The sequence below is a fragment of the Canis aureus genome, chromosome 26 (assembly GCF_053574225.1).
Source record: "Canis aureus isolate CA01 chromosome 26, VMU_Caureus_v.1.0, whole genome shotgun sequence".
Lineage (NCBI taxonomy): Eukaryota > Metazoa > Chordata > Mammalia > Carnivora > Canidae > Canis > Canis aureus.
This window is the reverse complement of record NC_135636.1, coordinates 34717521-34731662: the sequence shown is the minus strand read 5'-3', so window position 1 is coordinate 34731662 and position 14142 is coordinate 34717521. Positions and strand designations below refer to the sequence as shown.

Below are 14142 nucleotides of genomic sequence, written 5' to 3'. Positions count from 1 at the left end.
ATACAACCTTGTGAATATATTTAAAGCCATTTAATTGTATATTCAAAGATGGTTAAAATGGCAGCTTTTATGTTATGTATATTTTATCACAATTTAAAAAGAAAAAGCTAACCTGGAGGTGGGATGAGTAGGGTTGAGTCACAAGCGCTGGTCCCCCTCAGCTCCTAGGTCCACCACTGGGTGAAGTGTTCTGTCCCCGGCGGGACAGCAGATGGGGCACTGTGGCCTCATCCTCTTCTGTCTGAAGCAGATAACCCCTGGGTTCAGGAAGGGCTTGTCTGTTTGTACCCCGTTTCTCTGTGGCCAGCCTCGGAGCAAGGGCCACGTCGACAAGTGTCACAGACGATGGGCCTCTGAACAACCCCGCAGACTTTGACCTCAGGGGTAGAGGAAATCTGCAGAAGGTACAGACACTAGCCCCAGCTGCTGTCGTGTGAGAACATGGATTCTGGAGAGCTGGCGGGGAAGGGCAGGAAAAGGCAGATGGGGACGGGGTCCCGGGTGGCAGCTGCCTGGGGTTTGGTGGTGGGTCCCTGGGGAGCAGGTTTACCCTGCACACTCTCCTTCACCAGCCCTCGGGCTGCAGGATTGGGGGGTGGCTGGCAGGAGAGCCTTGCTCCCGGCATTGAGAGGTCCCCAAAGCGCGGCGAGGACCATGCTGCCTCAGGGGCTGTGCAGGTGGCAGTTGATGTGGAGGTGACAGGCCTGTGTTTTCTCCTCAGAAACAGACTGAATTTGAACTGATTACTCTGAAGGACTGGCCAGTCCAGGATGCCGCCTGCCATGTGGAAGGGCTCAACCTGACTCTCTGCTGCCACGTGCTGTCCCCATGCCCATCACTGGGCATGCACGAGAGCTTCTGGAGGCCTCGTCACCAGCCCAGAGCGCGCCGCCACCTCCGGCCTGCCGCCACCGAGCAAGCCAGCGGGGAGAGTAGAGTTCTTGTCAGTTCTTCCTCCCACGATGTAGGGCCTTTCCTTTGCCTTCCAGTGGATAAAATAGTTCAGATTTCATATTCATAGACACGGAATCAAGTTTTTAACATATAAATCCGCCTATACACATTTAATAAAACATCAGATTATAAACACTTTCATTACATAGAAACTTTGGTTAGCAAGCAGTACGTTGTCTTTTACATCATCTCTGAAAACGCCCTGTGTCTGTTCTCTGGAGATCCTGGGCCGCGTGTCCCCTGCACAGTGGGCAGGGCGCACCAGTCTGAAGCCCCAGGCGCCCCTGTGCGCCCGTCAAGGGAAGGCAGTATCTTTGCAGAGGCCTCCACCCCGGCGGCCAGCACCGGGCCACCTGCTCGCCTTGCCCTGTGGGCGGATCAGCGGGCACCGCCCTCACCTGTGAGCTGAAAACCCACTGCTCACCAGGTAGCCTTTGCTCACCGCCCTCGTACGTGGTTCCAGCTGTTCTTCTTGTTTGTGGGAGTTTGAATCATGGACCAGAACTTTTCAGTTATCAGATCAACTTAAAGAAGCATTTGTTGTTAAACCTGATGTACTGACCTATGTGCCCATGTTCTTGTTGTTTCTTTTTCAATCTAGATGTGTTGAGAGTGAGAGGAAAATTGGAAAAAGAAACAGGCAGGGCTGAAAGTAGAGGTGCGCGGACCCGGCACGTGGCTCTGGCCGCTGTGGTTTTTTGGAGCCCTTGACCCACACTCACTTCAAGGCTGCCTGTGTCTGGGAAGGAAGACCCGCACTCGGCTGGGAGTAGGAGTGAGCACTGCTGGGATCTGGGGACTTGGGGCGGTGCTGCATACGGAGACCGACACGTTGGGGTTCCTGGCAGCACACCCGGAGGACTCAGGGCCCCCCGCTGAGGGCCTGCCTGGGTGCTGGACATCACTAGACAGGCCCTGCTGAGGATGTTAAGTTCTGCACTATGTCCCCAGATTTGGAAACAAGATCGTCTACTTAAGCCTAATCCTCATATTCATTTTTTTTTTTAATTGAGAAAAATCACAGGAAAAGGTGCTTTTGAAACACTGGGAAACTGGCTTACAAAGCTGTACTACATGGTAAATCCCCATTTCCCCCAAACTGGCTGCTCTGAGAGCAGCGGCAAGTGGAGACAGGGCAGCAGAAGTCATGTCCCCCGCAGCTCCGCTCGCCTCCCGGAGACCACCTGCCTCCCAAAGCACCGAGGCCTTGTAAGCCTGCTCCTCCCGGCCAGGGCGGGGTGGGCGGCACCAGGGGCCCCCGAGAGAGGGCAGGGGCTTGGGCACAACAGCCCATGGTGGGTGGTGCTGTCCTCCTTGCCCGCCCTGGAGCTGGACCAGGGGACGCATCTTGCTGGCTTGGCTCTAAGGCGAAGATGGAGGTGGCCCTTCTGCCTTCCAGGAGAGGGCTTTCGCTGGAAACCAAAAGCCCTCGAGCCCCCGTTCTTCTAAAGTGTCTTCTGCTCTCCTGGGCCCAGTAGGGACCACCTCGTAGTTGTTTCAAATGTGACATGTGAGCACTTGGCAAGTCTGTGCCCCTTGTTTGTGTCCTTTGCATTGGAGCATGAAGCTCTTTAGCCCCAAAGACGTCTCGGCAGAATTGGTGAGCGATTGCCTTCCTTCAGAGAACAGACACCTGGAGCTTTTCCTTTAGTGTTTATGTACGTGCAGATTAATTTATATATACACATAGATACAGGACAGATACTCATCTGATATTTTCTGATAAAGTGCACATCTGAGGTGGCTGTTGGGGAAGGTAGCCTGTGTTGGAGGGAAGGCCGGTCCCCTGGGAGCAGCTGAGGCCACCCGGCTGGAAACCGTCTGAGTGCCTGAGACCCCATCCTGCCGCCTCACTCCCAGAGCCCCGCATGCACTGCACAAGGGGCTTTACAGAGGATTTTCTTGGTTATTTAAGTTATATATCATTTACAACCCAAACAGCAAAAGAAAAACTAAATTACATGGTGGACAAGTTCATGCAGGACGTAGCGACCCGGCTTCGGCACCAGCCCAGCTTTAGAAGGTGGAGAGGCTACAGGCCTGCCCGCCTGGGCGTGTTTTCCTCAGAGGTTAGCCCTGCCCAGTGGCCAGGGCCATCCCACAATGGCAGGACTGCCCAGGTAAGGAGCCCCGCAGACAAGACCGTCCTTCCTCCTCCCTGCGCTCTGGACCAGAGCAGACGGTGGGGTTGGAGCCCTATACTCGCAAGAATCAGAAGAATCAGACGATCAGAGGTGATGGCAAGAGGGCCGGCAGGGTGGGTGAGCAGGTGCCCAGGGCTCTGGGTGCTTGGGGAGCACAGCCAACCTGGTACACAGACCGACACAGGTCCGGAGTTTGGGGGTGTGGGACCGCAGCAGCAGGACAGATCACTGTGGTTTTGCATGCTGTCGAAGGGTGTCTGTGATTTCGCCTCGGGCAGACGGCGGTCTGTGGGCTGAAGAGTTGAGAGGTGGGGTTAGTCTCTCCTGAAGAAAAGGCTGTTGTATGAGGTGACTCATCTTTCCCCTCTTTGTATGCACGTGGACTCGTCAGAGACAGTAAAATATTTCAGTGTTTCTTGTCACCTATGTCTGGCACATGTTTGGTTTATTATATTTTTTACATGGGGTTGTAGATTCTGTTGTAATAGGTGAAACCCGATCACCATTCTGATAAAGGAAGTCTGGGTTTATGATACACATACTTTACATATTTTGATTACTTATTTTAATTCTTGACTATTAAAGGAGGGTTTTGATTTGAGAGGAGGGTTCTCATTTTCAGGAGCCTCTGGTTCCTGAAATAGAGGGCCTGGTTGGATGGCCTGTTGGCATTTGGGGTTTGGTAGTGCTGTGTGACTTGGAGCTCCTGGCTTGGCCAAGTGACTGGCGGCTGTCCGGGGGGACCAAAGCGCCTTGACCTGAGGCCCTTCTCCCTGTTCCCCAGAAGCACGGCTGTGGGAGCCGGGCAGAGTTGGCGGAGCTCGTGGGCTCCCAGTGCACGGATGGCGGCATCCCAGCTGGCGGTGGGAGGCTGTCCCACCAGGAAGTCTCCGCATGGTTTCCAGGCTGAGATGTGGCTCTTCAACCTCAGTCAGTGGCCCAGTGATAGGTCTCGTGTCACCTCCCTTTCCCCTCTGGCTCTGGGACATCTGTGCCAGGCTGATTCCAGGGAGGGTGGGTGCCGGCCTTTCCCTGCACATCCTCGCGCAGCTCCCGCCTGTGCCACCTGGTCTCCGGCCCTGTCGCCTCTGTCCTCCTCTTCTCTTCTCAGAGCAGCTTTGTCACTTTAACCGTCACAGCCCAGGTGATCCAGGCATTTGTGAGGGCAGAGAACCGGCCAAGAAGAAAGCCTGAAACCAAATCAAACCTGGAATTTGGGCTTTTTCTAATCTCCCCTCTTTTTTCCTTGCTCAGAGTTGATCTGGGGCAGGTTATTGGTTTGGCTCACCTTTTGTATTAAGTTTAAATTCTCCTTTAGTCCCTCAATGTGCAGGAGAAGAAATGCTGAAGAAGAAAGATCCCATAGATGCGCGAGGATCCACACGACTGAGTTCCGGGCCAGAGCCAGCAGCTGCCTGGGCCAGGAGGCTAACCGGCCGGGCTCTGCGCCCTCCCATCTGGAGCTCCGTCTCCACGTCTCCTGACTCTGCTTCCTTTGCGCCCTTTCCTGAGGAGCACAGGCTCGCCTGGCCTTCCTGCCCAGACCTTGGGGGCCAAGTGGGCGTGGCTGGGGGGAGCACCTGCCCTGGAGAAAGCAGGGCGTGGGGAGCCCGAGCCGCCCCCTCATCGTCCTCTCCCCCAGCCAGACTGTGGTCTGAGGCCATCATGATGTTTCTCTGGCCATTTGTCACAGCCAAGCTGTGCGACACCAGGGCTGAGGAGGCTGGAGGCAGCTTCTCGTCAAAGTGGGGTTTGTGCTTGGGCCAAGTGACCGCGGAAGTGACGACTGTGGGTGCTTCTCGCTGCCTACCCAGTCCCGCTCCACCTCCAGACGGAATGGAGAGGCCTCGGTTAGCGTTTGTTTCTGCCCGAGTCTGCGGTGCTCCTGGCACAGGGTTGTCCTGGAAAGGGGTTTCTGGAACTGACCCAGCAGGTGTGCGCGGGAGTGAGGTCAGGGGTCAGGGTGTTTTGGCCCTCGGGGCGATCCAGAGCCTGCTTTTCTGTCGTCAGTCCTGAGCGTACGTCGAGACGGGCCGCTAACCTCCTCTCCTCTGCACGGGGTCCTGGTCCTTCCCCACACTGGAGAGCTGACAGCCGGCCCCAGCGGGCAGCAAGCCTTCTCCGCCAGAGTCCAGAGCAGGGGTGGAAACCGGCGTCTGGCCTGGGCCAGCAGGCCCGGGTCACCACATGGACGAGGGTAGCAGCAAGCACCCGCTGCCTTGATTTTTAAAAATCCTATCTTTTGGTTTGCAGGCTTGCCAGGATCCACAAAGAACCTCCTGCTTGGCTGTCACCGGCCCAAGGCTTCTGCGGCCCCCACAACCTGGCCCTGGTGGCTGCTCGGTTCGGAGCCAGAGGCAGGGTGAGCACAGCCGGCAGGACTGTTCCAGGGGCACGAGGTGGCCTCGTCTGCCGGGGGTCTTCCTGCTGCCCACGGGGGCAGGTGGCGAGCGTCTGAGTGTTGACCTGCTGTAGGTGCCTCTCCCCTGGAGCCCGGCTCTGCCGCGTGCTCACACATACACCCGAGCACTCAAGCGTTAGGGGCTTTTCTTGGCTGATGCTCTAGGCCTGCCCTTCCTCTCCAAGACAAGTGGGTGACTTAGAAGGGTTTGAGGTGTTCGGCTGGAGCCGAAGGTGGATTGTCCAGGGTAGAGGCTGTTCAGAGTCTGAATGGAGAAAGCTGCACACGCAGGGTCTCTCCCCAGGCCCAAACCCCAGAGGAAATGCGCTGGCGGAGGGTGAGACTCTGCCCCCTGGGTGGCTGGTCTGTGATTTGCCTTTAAAGAGAGAGGTTGTCACCCATCCCTGGTCCCTGCCCGTCCAGCAGTCTCCTGGCAGTTTGCTTGAAATGCTGGTGGGGCGGGAGCGCCAGGATGCCTGGAGCTGGCTGGAGGGGGAGCCCGGCTGCCTTCAGCAGGACCCTGCATGGTCAGCGGGCACTCTGTGTGACCAGTGAGAAGGGGTGCCGCCCCGCCCCCCGTGTATGGGGGTTCCTGTGGTGCCTCTGGGCAGCCTCGTCGTTCAGCTGTGTTGGGGGGACCCGACTGGGCCAGGGTAGTTACTACAGAGGAAACACGCCAAGCGTCCTCTCCCCCCTGCCGGCTGTTGCTCACTGAAAGTTTACTGAGCAGTCCTGGCGAAGTTGGGGAGGCTTCCCCGGCTGCGGGGTCCTTCCCGGTGGCCCCGACTCCTGGTTCTACCCCGCCCCCCGCACCTTCTGGTCTTCGATGCCACAGGAGGGCTGGCAAGGGCTGTGAGTGGTTTGCCTTGGTGCGCCTCCTGTCTCCCAGAGGTGGCACAAAGACGTGATCATCATGGTGCTAAGGAAGAGGCCACTGGCCCTGCTTGTCCAGAGGCAAATGGGAACTTGACCGAACTATCCAAGAAGCCCCCGGCCCCGGCCGCCAGGTGTGAGACCAAACTGAGGGGCATACTCGGGGTCCAGCCTGGGTGGCGTGGGAGATTTTTACCCCCGGGGTGGGGGGTGGGGGGACGTGTCTCTTTTAGAACGATGTAACTTGCCTTTGGACCGCGGCTGTGCTGAGGCGGAGCAGTGGGCTGCCCTCTCCGGGCTGCGTCTCCAGGCCTCATGAGGTCCCCTGTGGGGATGCTGCTATTTCTAAGATGCAAATTGCACATTTCCTAGATTTTGTATCTGTGGATTTGGATGAGGGAGCAGAGCCAAACTGCTTATACAATTTGGTATGGGCCGAAATGGTACTTCAAATCTTTTGATTGTTCCTAAATAAAAACCTAAATTTCACGTTTCACATCTGCCGAGTTTCTTTTGTGGGGGAGCCTGAGAAACTAAAAACACCCGACATCTGATTTATTCAGTGGGCAAGCCCGACCTTAAACTCAGCCCATTTCAGGAAAGCTGCACTCACCGCCTCCCACGCTGCTGTGTCCGTGGCACTGGCTTCCACGTGCTGAACTGTGACGTTCTAAGAAATTACGCTACCTAGACAAAGGCAGAGGAGTCAGGCAGTCGTCAGGCGTCTCGTGAAAGGACGCTGGCAAGTCCTTCTTTCCTGTCTTTTCCCCGGAGAAGAATCCTGTGTGCTCAGGAGGGGCCTTGGAGGAATGCTAAAAGCCCCATTTCTAAGATTCAGAGCACCTGAACCTTGGGGTGGTCGAGGGCCTTGGGGTGGTCCGCCGGGGCAGAGACATACCAGGGTAGGCCAGCGGCTCTTGCCCCTGGTGGACCCCAGGGCCTGTCCCTGACTGGGCCCTCCTGGAGGCCGGCTTAGGCCTTGGGAAAGCAGCTTTGTGTCAAATGTAAGGCAAGTGCTTGGGAGCTAGCCCCACCTGGTGCGGGACCCTGAAGCCAATCAGCCGGGCCCCCAGGGTGGGTGCAGACTCAGGCAGTGGCTTCCAGGCCACACCGGTGGAGAGTTGGCAGCAGAAGCCCACGGGGTGTTGCCGGGAGCTTCCGTGGGGCTGCTGCATGGCCCACAGGCAGGAAACAAGCCCTGCCTGACCCCTGATCCCAAGTCCCCAGGGATAGGGGACCCCAGGGATAGGATAGTCTCCAGGGATAGTCCCCCGAGGAGGGGGAACTATAGAGGCCCCAGTGAGGGGTGGCAGCCTGACGCAGGGCTGGACCCCTTGAGGGAAGGCAGGACCTTACTTTGTTCTAATTTGGTGGGATAGGCTGCCGCTGTTTGTAGTGGTCTCTCCCTTCCAAAGAACAGCCATGGTGGGAGGATAGGGGCTCAAATCAAACGACGGCAGAGTTCCCAACCAGCCCCAGCCTTCAGGTGTTGTTCAGGATGTGGTCAGGAGGGGGGCCTTGTGTTCTCTGCTCAGGGCTACAGATCCTTGTTAATGGCACTGTCCTCACCTGGGGTCCGAAACCACTCCTGCCTGCTCATTACAGGGCAGCCTTTTGAGAGGTGTTCTTGGCCTGCCTGCTCTTTGCAGAAGCTCTAGAAAGCCCGATCTTGCAGGTAGTGCTGTGTGCACGTGTCCACTGGATGAGGAGTCCAGGCCTGCCCCTTGGAACGCAGCCTGCTTGTCCCCGGTCTGCCAGCCAGCCGGGGGTAGTTCCTATTGGAGACAACAGGGGACTCTGCCCAAACCGGGGTCTCATTCGGTTCATCTGAGCAGCTTTTGAAAAATACCTGCAGGGCTCTGGGTACTGGTGTTTTTCAGGAGCTTCCCAGGTGATGCCTGACCCAGTGGGTGGGAGGCAGTGCCACCTCAAACTGCCTCCCCACCTACTTGTGGGGCCTCACGTGGCAATCGATGAGGTCAGGGCTGGCTGGAGGATGCGGGGTGAATGTGATCAGTATATCTGCATAACTGGGGGTTGTCATGTTTGCCGCTAGGAGGAAGGATCAGGGCACTGGCATCGAAGAAAGGCAAGGGCAGTGTCCCAGGGGAGCTGGGGGGGGGGGGGGGTGCGGCCGGCAGGAGACAGGCATGCTTCAGGTCTGAAGCCACCACAGGGGCAGCAAGAGCTTTCCTCCCAATGTCATACTCCAGAAAGACACCTGTTCAGTAAGTGAACATATGTCCTGATTAAAATAAAAATGATCAACACCAGTAAGCCAAGCACGTCCTGTGATGACAGGCGGCCCCTAACTAAAGGGCTGGCACAGAACCGCTTCCTTCACAGAAAAGCGCTCCCCTGGCCACAAGAATCTGGAGTGAGAAAACTTGGTCCGGGGAAGTCCAGGTTAACTACCCCCACCCACCTTGTCTGTGGGAAAAGGACCATCCTTCTGAGTAGGTCAGAGGAGCTCAAGGAAGAAAGCCAAGGGGCCAGCAAGAGCCTTAGCAGTAGGCGCTCTGATGCTGGCAAGCCAGCGCAGTGAAGGAGCAGAAATGCTCCCAACTGATCCAGTTCTCCGGGTTGGGGGTGCTCAGAGGGGCCTACGGTCTGTATCTGTAACCTGGGAAGTGTTAGGTCTTTGTGGTCTGACTTGTCAAACAAGAAAGGGATGATTGGAACCTAGAACTCCTAATCACCATTGGACTGGACTTAAAAAATCTTGGTCTCTCCATGCTTCGTTTGGTATATGCATTATCACACCAGGGGTGTAGTAATTACTATTTTAAGAACCAACTGATTACATGTGTCTGCATCTTTTCAGTGACCAATCTTTTCAGGCTCCCTGGGCTGGCTTCTTCTGCCTGCCCCACCCACCCATCAGGCGGGCAGCTGTGTGCGCGCATTTCTGATCCACGCCAGCACAGAGCCAGGGGACGGTAAGGGCAGGGCCTTTTCAATCAGGTCTGGGCACAGAGATTTGGTTGCAAGCTCTTGAGGATTTTCAACCTACTTCTGGAAGCTGTAGGTTTTTTTGGAAGGAGAGGCGACTATGGAACTGGGAAGGGACTCTCTCTGGTTGCTTCCTGTTCACCTCCAGAACTGACAGGCCACAGAAACTCGGGCTTGCACGCAGGGAGGCCAGTGGCTATACTCTACCCCCACAGGCCCTCTGCAGAGGAGTCAGAGTCAGAGCAGAGTGTGGCCTCACTGCACCTCAGAGCCCGGAGGGGAGGATCTGCTTGACCTGGAGGTTGCCAAAAACCTCCCAACCTGCCTGCTCTGCAGAATAACCACCTGGCAACTTGTCCAGAGTTACCAAGTCTCCAGACAACCTGCTCTCCCAAGCCGCCCTCCCCGCCATGAGGGCACCCAAAGGGATGGGGGGCTGGCTTATTTGGCAGTCAGACCCTAAGAAGCTGGCATGAATGGCCGAGCACTGGCCGTGCTGTGGGACACCATTGTGCCCATGGGCCTGGCCCCCCTGTCCTCCAGTGGGGCTGCCTTCCCACACCTTCCCCCAGCTAGACAGAAGCGGCTGGCTGCACAGCAGCTGTCCCCACACCTCCCCACAAAGCAGGCAATTCCTTAACCATCTTTCATTCCTAAGGGAAAGCATACAGAAAACCACCTGTCAGAATAGGCTTTACTCTTTCTTCTCTTCCTGCCCCTACCCCATCCCTGACAGCCTTACCGTCCGCAGTCCCAGTGGCCCCACAGCACAGGACAGGTGTGTCCACAGGACAGGTCATAGCCTCCCCCTCTCCCGCCCTCCCCTCCCCTGGGCTCTGCCTCAAGACTTCCCTCCCACGGTGAAGAGCAGGAGGAAGTAACTTAGTTACGTATGATACTACTGAGAAGGAAAATAGTACTGCCATCATTTAAAGTCCTTTTCAGAAGTAAAGCTTTTCCCATAAAGTTTAAGATTTTTGTTAATATTTAAATTATAAACCAAACACTGGCAACCATATAGAGATGTGTTTGCTATGGACAAGACTGGGAGGTCATAATTGCAAAGACAACCTTGGAATTAGGTTTAAATAAACCAATACATTTTCTCAGAAATTGTATAATTTCCTTCGGTTTACAATCCATGATATGGAAAGTTTAATAGAACGTTAAATAATTTACCTTCTACCCTAAAAGTAAGCTATAGAAAACGGAATCACTATTAGGATCGAATAATAACAAGGCTTTAACGGCTCAGTGGTTTTTCTTAAGAGTATATAAATATATAAATCTTGAAAAGTAACACTGTTAGTTGAGCTGTAAAATCCATAAAAATAACAGTTCTGCCACAGTGCACAGACAAGTTCATTCATTTTTGCTCCCCACCCCAACCAAGCAGCTTTCCGGTTAGAAGTGGAAGACCTAGAAAATCATACACCTACATGAAATAATGAAGATAGTGAGAAATGGGGTGTGCAAAAAATAACCTTTAAAATTCCATCTCCAACATCACAGATGCCCAGTAACAGGACTTTCAACTGGTTTAACGAACACTCAGGATCATCTCCGCATCCTCCTGCAGTGCTGTCTGCAGACTTCGATCCCAGGTCTTCTGCTGCAATAGGGAGAGTGGTCTTCAGTCTGAACTGGGACGGGGGGCGGGGGTGGGGGTCCCCAGCCGGCCTGCTGGAGGGCGCCTGGAAGGAGGCATGTCTGTGTGTGCAGGGGCTTCCTGAATGCACTGGGGAACATCCCTGCTGTGGCCCGTGACCTGCTCCATCCCAGCCATCCTGGCCCCACCGGCACGGTCTCCGACAAAGGCCTCCAGGCTGTCGATGGCACTCTTAGACCTTCTGCCTTCGGGTGGCTCCCTTGCTGTGTGGCAGGACTTGCCGTGCAGCTGGGCCAGCACATCCCCAAACTCTGGCATCCTGGTGAGCAGTTCTGGACTCCAGGTTCGCACCCAGAGCATCAACCTTGGGGCCAGCCCCTGGCTTCGGGCAGCAGGCAGGTGGTATAGCCCATGGCAGTACGGGGTGTCTAGGTCCTGCTCCTCCTCCTCCCATGGTCCTGAGGTGCTGCTGTCCCTCCTCCAGGCAGCTCCCTGGGGCTCGGCTCCTCAGGCCCCTCACCCAGTGGCCCGAGTGGCAGCCTGGGCTGCCCACTGCTGCTATTTCTAACATGATCCCCTGTATCTTGCAGGCTGGGCAGTCCCCGGCCACGGGCAGCGCGCCCTTGTGCTGTGTCGTCTTCCTCGAGCAGGCGGGGCCCCTCTGTAGGCAGATCCTGTGCTCCTCTGCCCCAGCTCGGGGGGCCAAACTGCGGGGGGGGGGGGGGGGGGGCATGTGCCCCCACCCCTGCCCAGCTGGAGATTTAAAGCTACAGGACAATGTAAACTTGGGTTTGTTTCCCTGGCCCAGTGAGGCGGCTGCGGCTCCTCTCTTAGAAAGGTCAGCCATTCCTCAGAGCCTCCCGAGCTGCGGGCTGAGGCAGCCTCTCTCTTCAAGGGGCTGCAGCCATGGTCCCGGCCCCATGATGGAAGGCTCCATCTCCAGAAGTCAGGACCAGATATGTGTGCTTAATTAATTTGAGACACAGTACAGTTTTTGCCTTCACCCAGAGCTGCGGCAGGGAGGCCCCAAACAGTAATATATCTCATTCATGGCTTGGCTTTGTCTAGCAGTCACTGCTGGAATCCAGGTTCCAGGCCTCAGGGCCAGGAAGGCTGCCACGACAGGCCACTTCCCAAGAACCCAGCTCACGGCACTCCAGGAGGCACGCGGCACCTGCTGCTCTCAACGAGGCTGGCGCACAACTAGAGGCGGTTGTCTCCGTTGACCCGTGTCCTCCGTGGGGCCCTGGACAGAAGGAGGGAGTGTCCTCATCGGCAGTGGAGCCTCCAGTCCAGTGGGACAGCCCAAAGCCAGACAAGGGTAACTTCTACACAGAAGCAAGAGAAGGACCCAGAAGGGGCAGCAGGCGCTCCTTCCCATCACTCCAGTATGCCCCCCATCCTCTATCCCCTCACCTCCGTTCCCGACTGTCAAAATGGTCTGCCAGGTGCTCCTGGGAGATACGAAAGTCCTCAAATGGCTGCTGGTAGCGGGCCTCAAAGGAACCTTCACGGGCCCGGCCATGGAACAGCTGGCCTGAGGCATCAGAGCCTCGCTCCCGAAGAGACATCCCGAAGGGACTGAGGTCCCCATTCTCCTGCTTCAACAACAGCAGTGCACGAGGGGTCAGCACCTCCTGGGGCCTGGAGAGGCTCCCCGCCACCCACACCACCCTTACCTTGGCAGGGAACACGTCGATCTTGACGAGCAGGGAGGCCAGCTCTAGGTCCTCACTGTAGTTGTTCTTCAAAGGCACAGCTCTGTATCCTGGAAGGAGGAAAGCCTGGCCCTCAGCCCAGGAGGCAGCTGGGCAGGGGGAGCCCCCCACCTGCCCTGGCCCCCGGGCTAGAGCCCAGGCCCTGTCCCTAGGAAAGGCCTCACCTGTCTTCAGGCCTTTCACCGGGAACGTAGCCTGAGCCAGGAAGTTCTGGTCACTAAACATGTCTTCCTCATACACCACAAAGCGCAAAAAGGCGAATTCTGGGTTACTGATCTGGAAGTGGAAGGGCTTAGCAGGCCACACAGGGTTCAGTCCATTGTCCACTGTGAAAGTCAGGGTAAAAGGCCTCAGGCCACCGCCATGAGAGGACAGGCTCGCTGGCGTGGAGGGGCCTTCAGGGTGGGGTGAGTGGGGAAGGCAGACCTACCCACGAACTCTGTCTTCTGCTTGATGCTGTCGTACTCTGCTCCGGCCACTTCAATCTCCACGAAAGGACACACGATGCCTCGGCCATTCTTTGGCAGGTGCCGAGCCCCCAGCACCTGGAAGGCAGGCCAAGATGGGCCCGGGACTCCCCTTCCCGCTCCCTCCGGGTCCTCACCATGCAGTGGAGGCAGTGCGCCCTCTGCTGGGCCCCACAGAGGCGGCCTAATACGTGGCTCACTGAGAGCAGTGGCCTTGGAAACCTACCTCATTAAATCCATGTCTGTTTTAACATGGACATCTTTTAAACGATGTCCCCACAGGGAAAGAAAACAGAAATGTCTTCTCAGGGAAGGAGCACATGCTCACCCTGTGCTATCCTCAGCCCTCCTTCCAGATTGCTCAGCCCCCAGACCCTGAAGTCCACAGCACAGGCTGCCCGGCTGGTGTTCAGGGACTGTTCTAAAACAGAACTGGGGGCAGGCGTCATTGTCACTCAAGCCCAGTCCTCACTAGCCCCAGTGGGTGGCTGACCGCTAGCATTAGCTTCCTGTTCAGCCAGGCAGTGGCTACCCGTAGCTTGGCCTCACTGGACAGCCTGACTCTTTAGTGCTAAGAACTGGCCACATTTGGCCCACCTGCCTTGGGCCTTTGCCACTCTGGGCCTAGCCCCACGGAGGAGGCTGGCACCTGTCTTTCTGCCTCAGAGGATGGTCACTCCTTCCTTGAGCTCAGAAAACAGTCCACTGCCCACTCCCCAGTCACACTGACACCCCATCCTTGACTCAGGAAACGAGCCCCAGCAGAGCAACCCCAACCCACCCTGAAGCCCACAGCTCAGTGAGCACCACCCACCTCAATGCAGATGGCATATGGTTCCAGGCCTCGGAGGCTGCTCTTGTCAAAGGGATCAAAGGCCTCGTCCCGCATGGTGCTCGGCTGCAGCACGTAGCCGCAGTGGCCGCCGGCCATGAAGAGGGCCTGGTTCATCTGCATGGGCTTGTCTGGAAGAACCGGGTTACAGTGGACTCCAGCCCCACAGTCCAGCGGAGCCCCTCCCTGCC

At 56.6% G+C, this 14142-nt stretch overlaps 2 protein-coding genes across 12 annotated transcripts in view; one reads left to right on the top strand and one right to left on the bottom strand.

The window, feature by feature from the left end:
• Nucleotides 1-6869, top strand: part of ZHX3 (zinc fingers and homeoboxes 3) — a 125885-nt gene extending 119016 nt beyond the window's left edge. For 6 of the 8 annotated variants that reach the window (XM_077873174.1, XM_077873176.1, XM_077873175.1 and 3 more), the window contains one exon: nt 723-6869. In XM_077873174.1, the coding sequence (XP_077729300.1) occupies nt 723-733 (11 nt within the window). In that variant the 3' untranslated portion in view covers nt 734-6869. The remainder of the gene's footprint in view (nt 1-722) is intronic. The other 2 variants (XR_013365310.1, XR_013365309.1) reach the window with 2 other exon arrangements.
• A 3557-nt stretch (nt 6870-10426) lies between these two features.
• PLCG1 (phospholipase C gamma 1) overlaps nt 10427-14142 on the bottom strand; it is a 36269-nt gene continuing 32553 nt past the window's right edge. The window contains exons 27-32 of one of the 4 annotated variants that reach the window (XM_077873169.1): nt 13934-14082; nt 13083-13197; nt 12817-12978; nt 12614-12702; nt 12351-12532; nt 10427-12262 (exon numbers count right to left, since the gene is read on the bottom strand). In XM_077873169.1, the coding sequence (XP_077729295.1) occupies nt 12118-12262; nt 12351-12532; nt 12614-12702; nt 12817-12978; nt 13083-13197; nt 13934-14082 (842 nt within the window). In that variant the 3' untranslated portion in view covers nt 10427-12117. Of the gene's footprint in view, nt 12263-12350; nt 12536-12613; nt 12703-12816; nt 12979-13082; nt 13198-13933; nt 14083-14142 lie in introns of all 4 variants that reach the window. The other 3 variants (XM_077873168.1, XM_077873170.1, XM_077873171.1) reach the window with 3 other exon arrangements.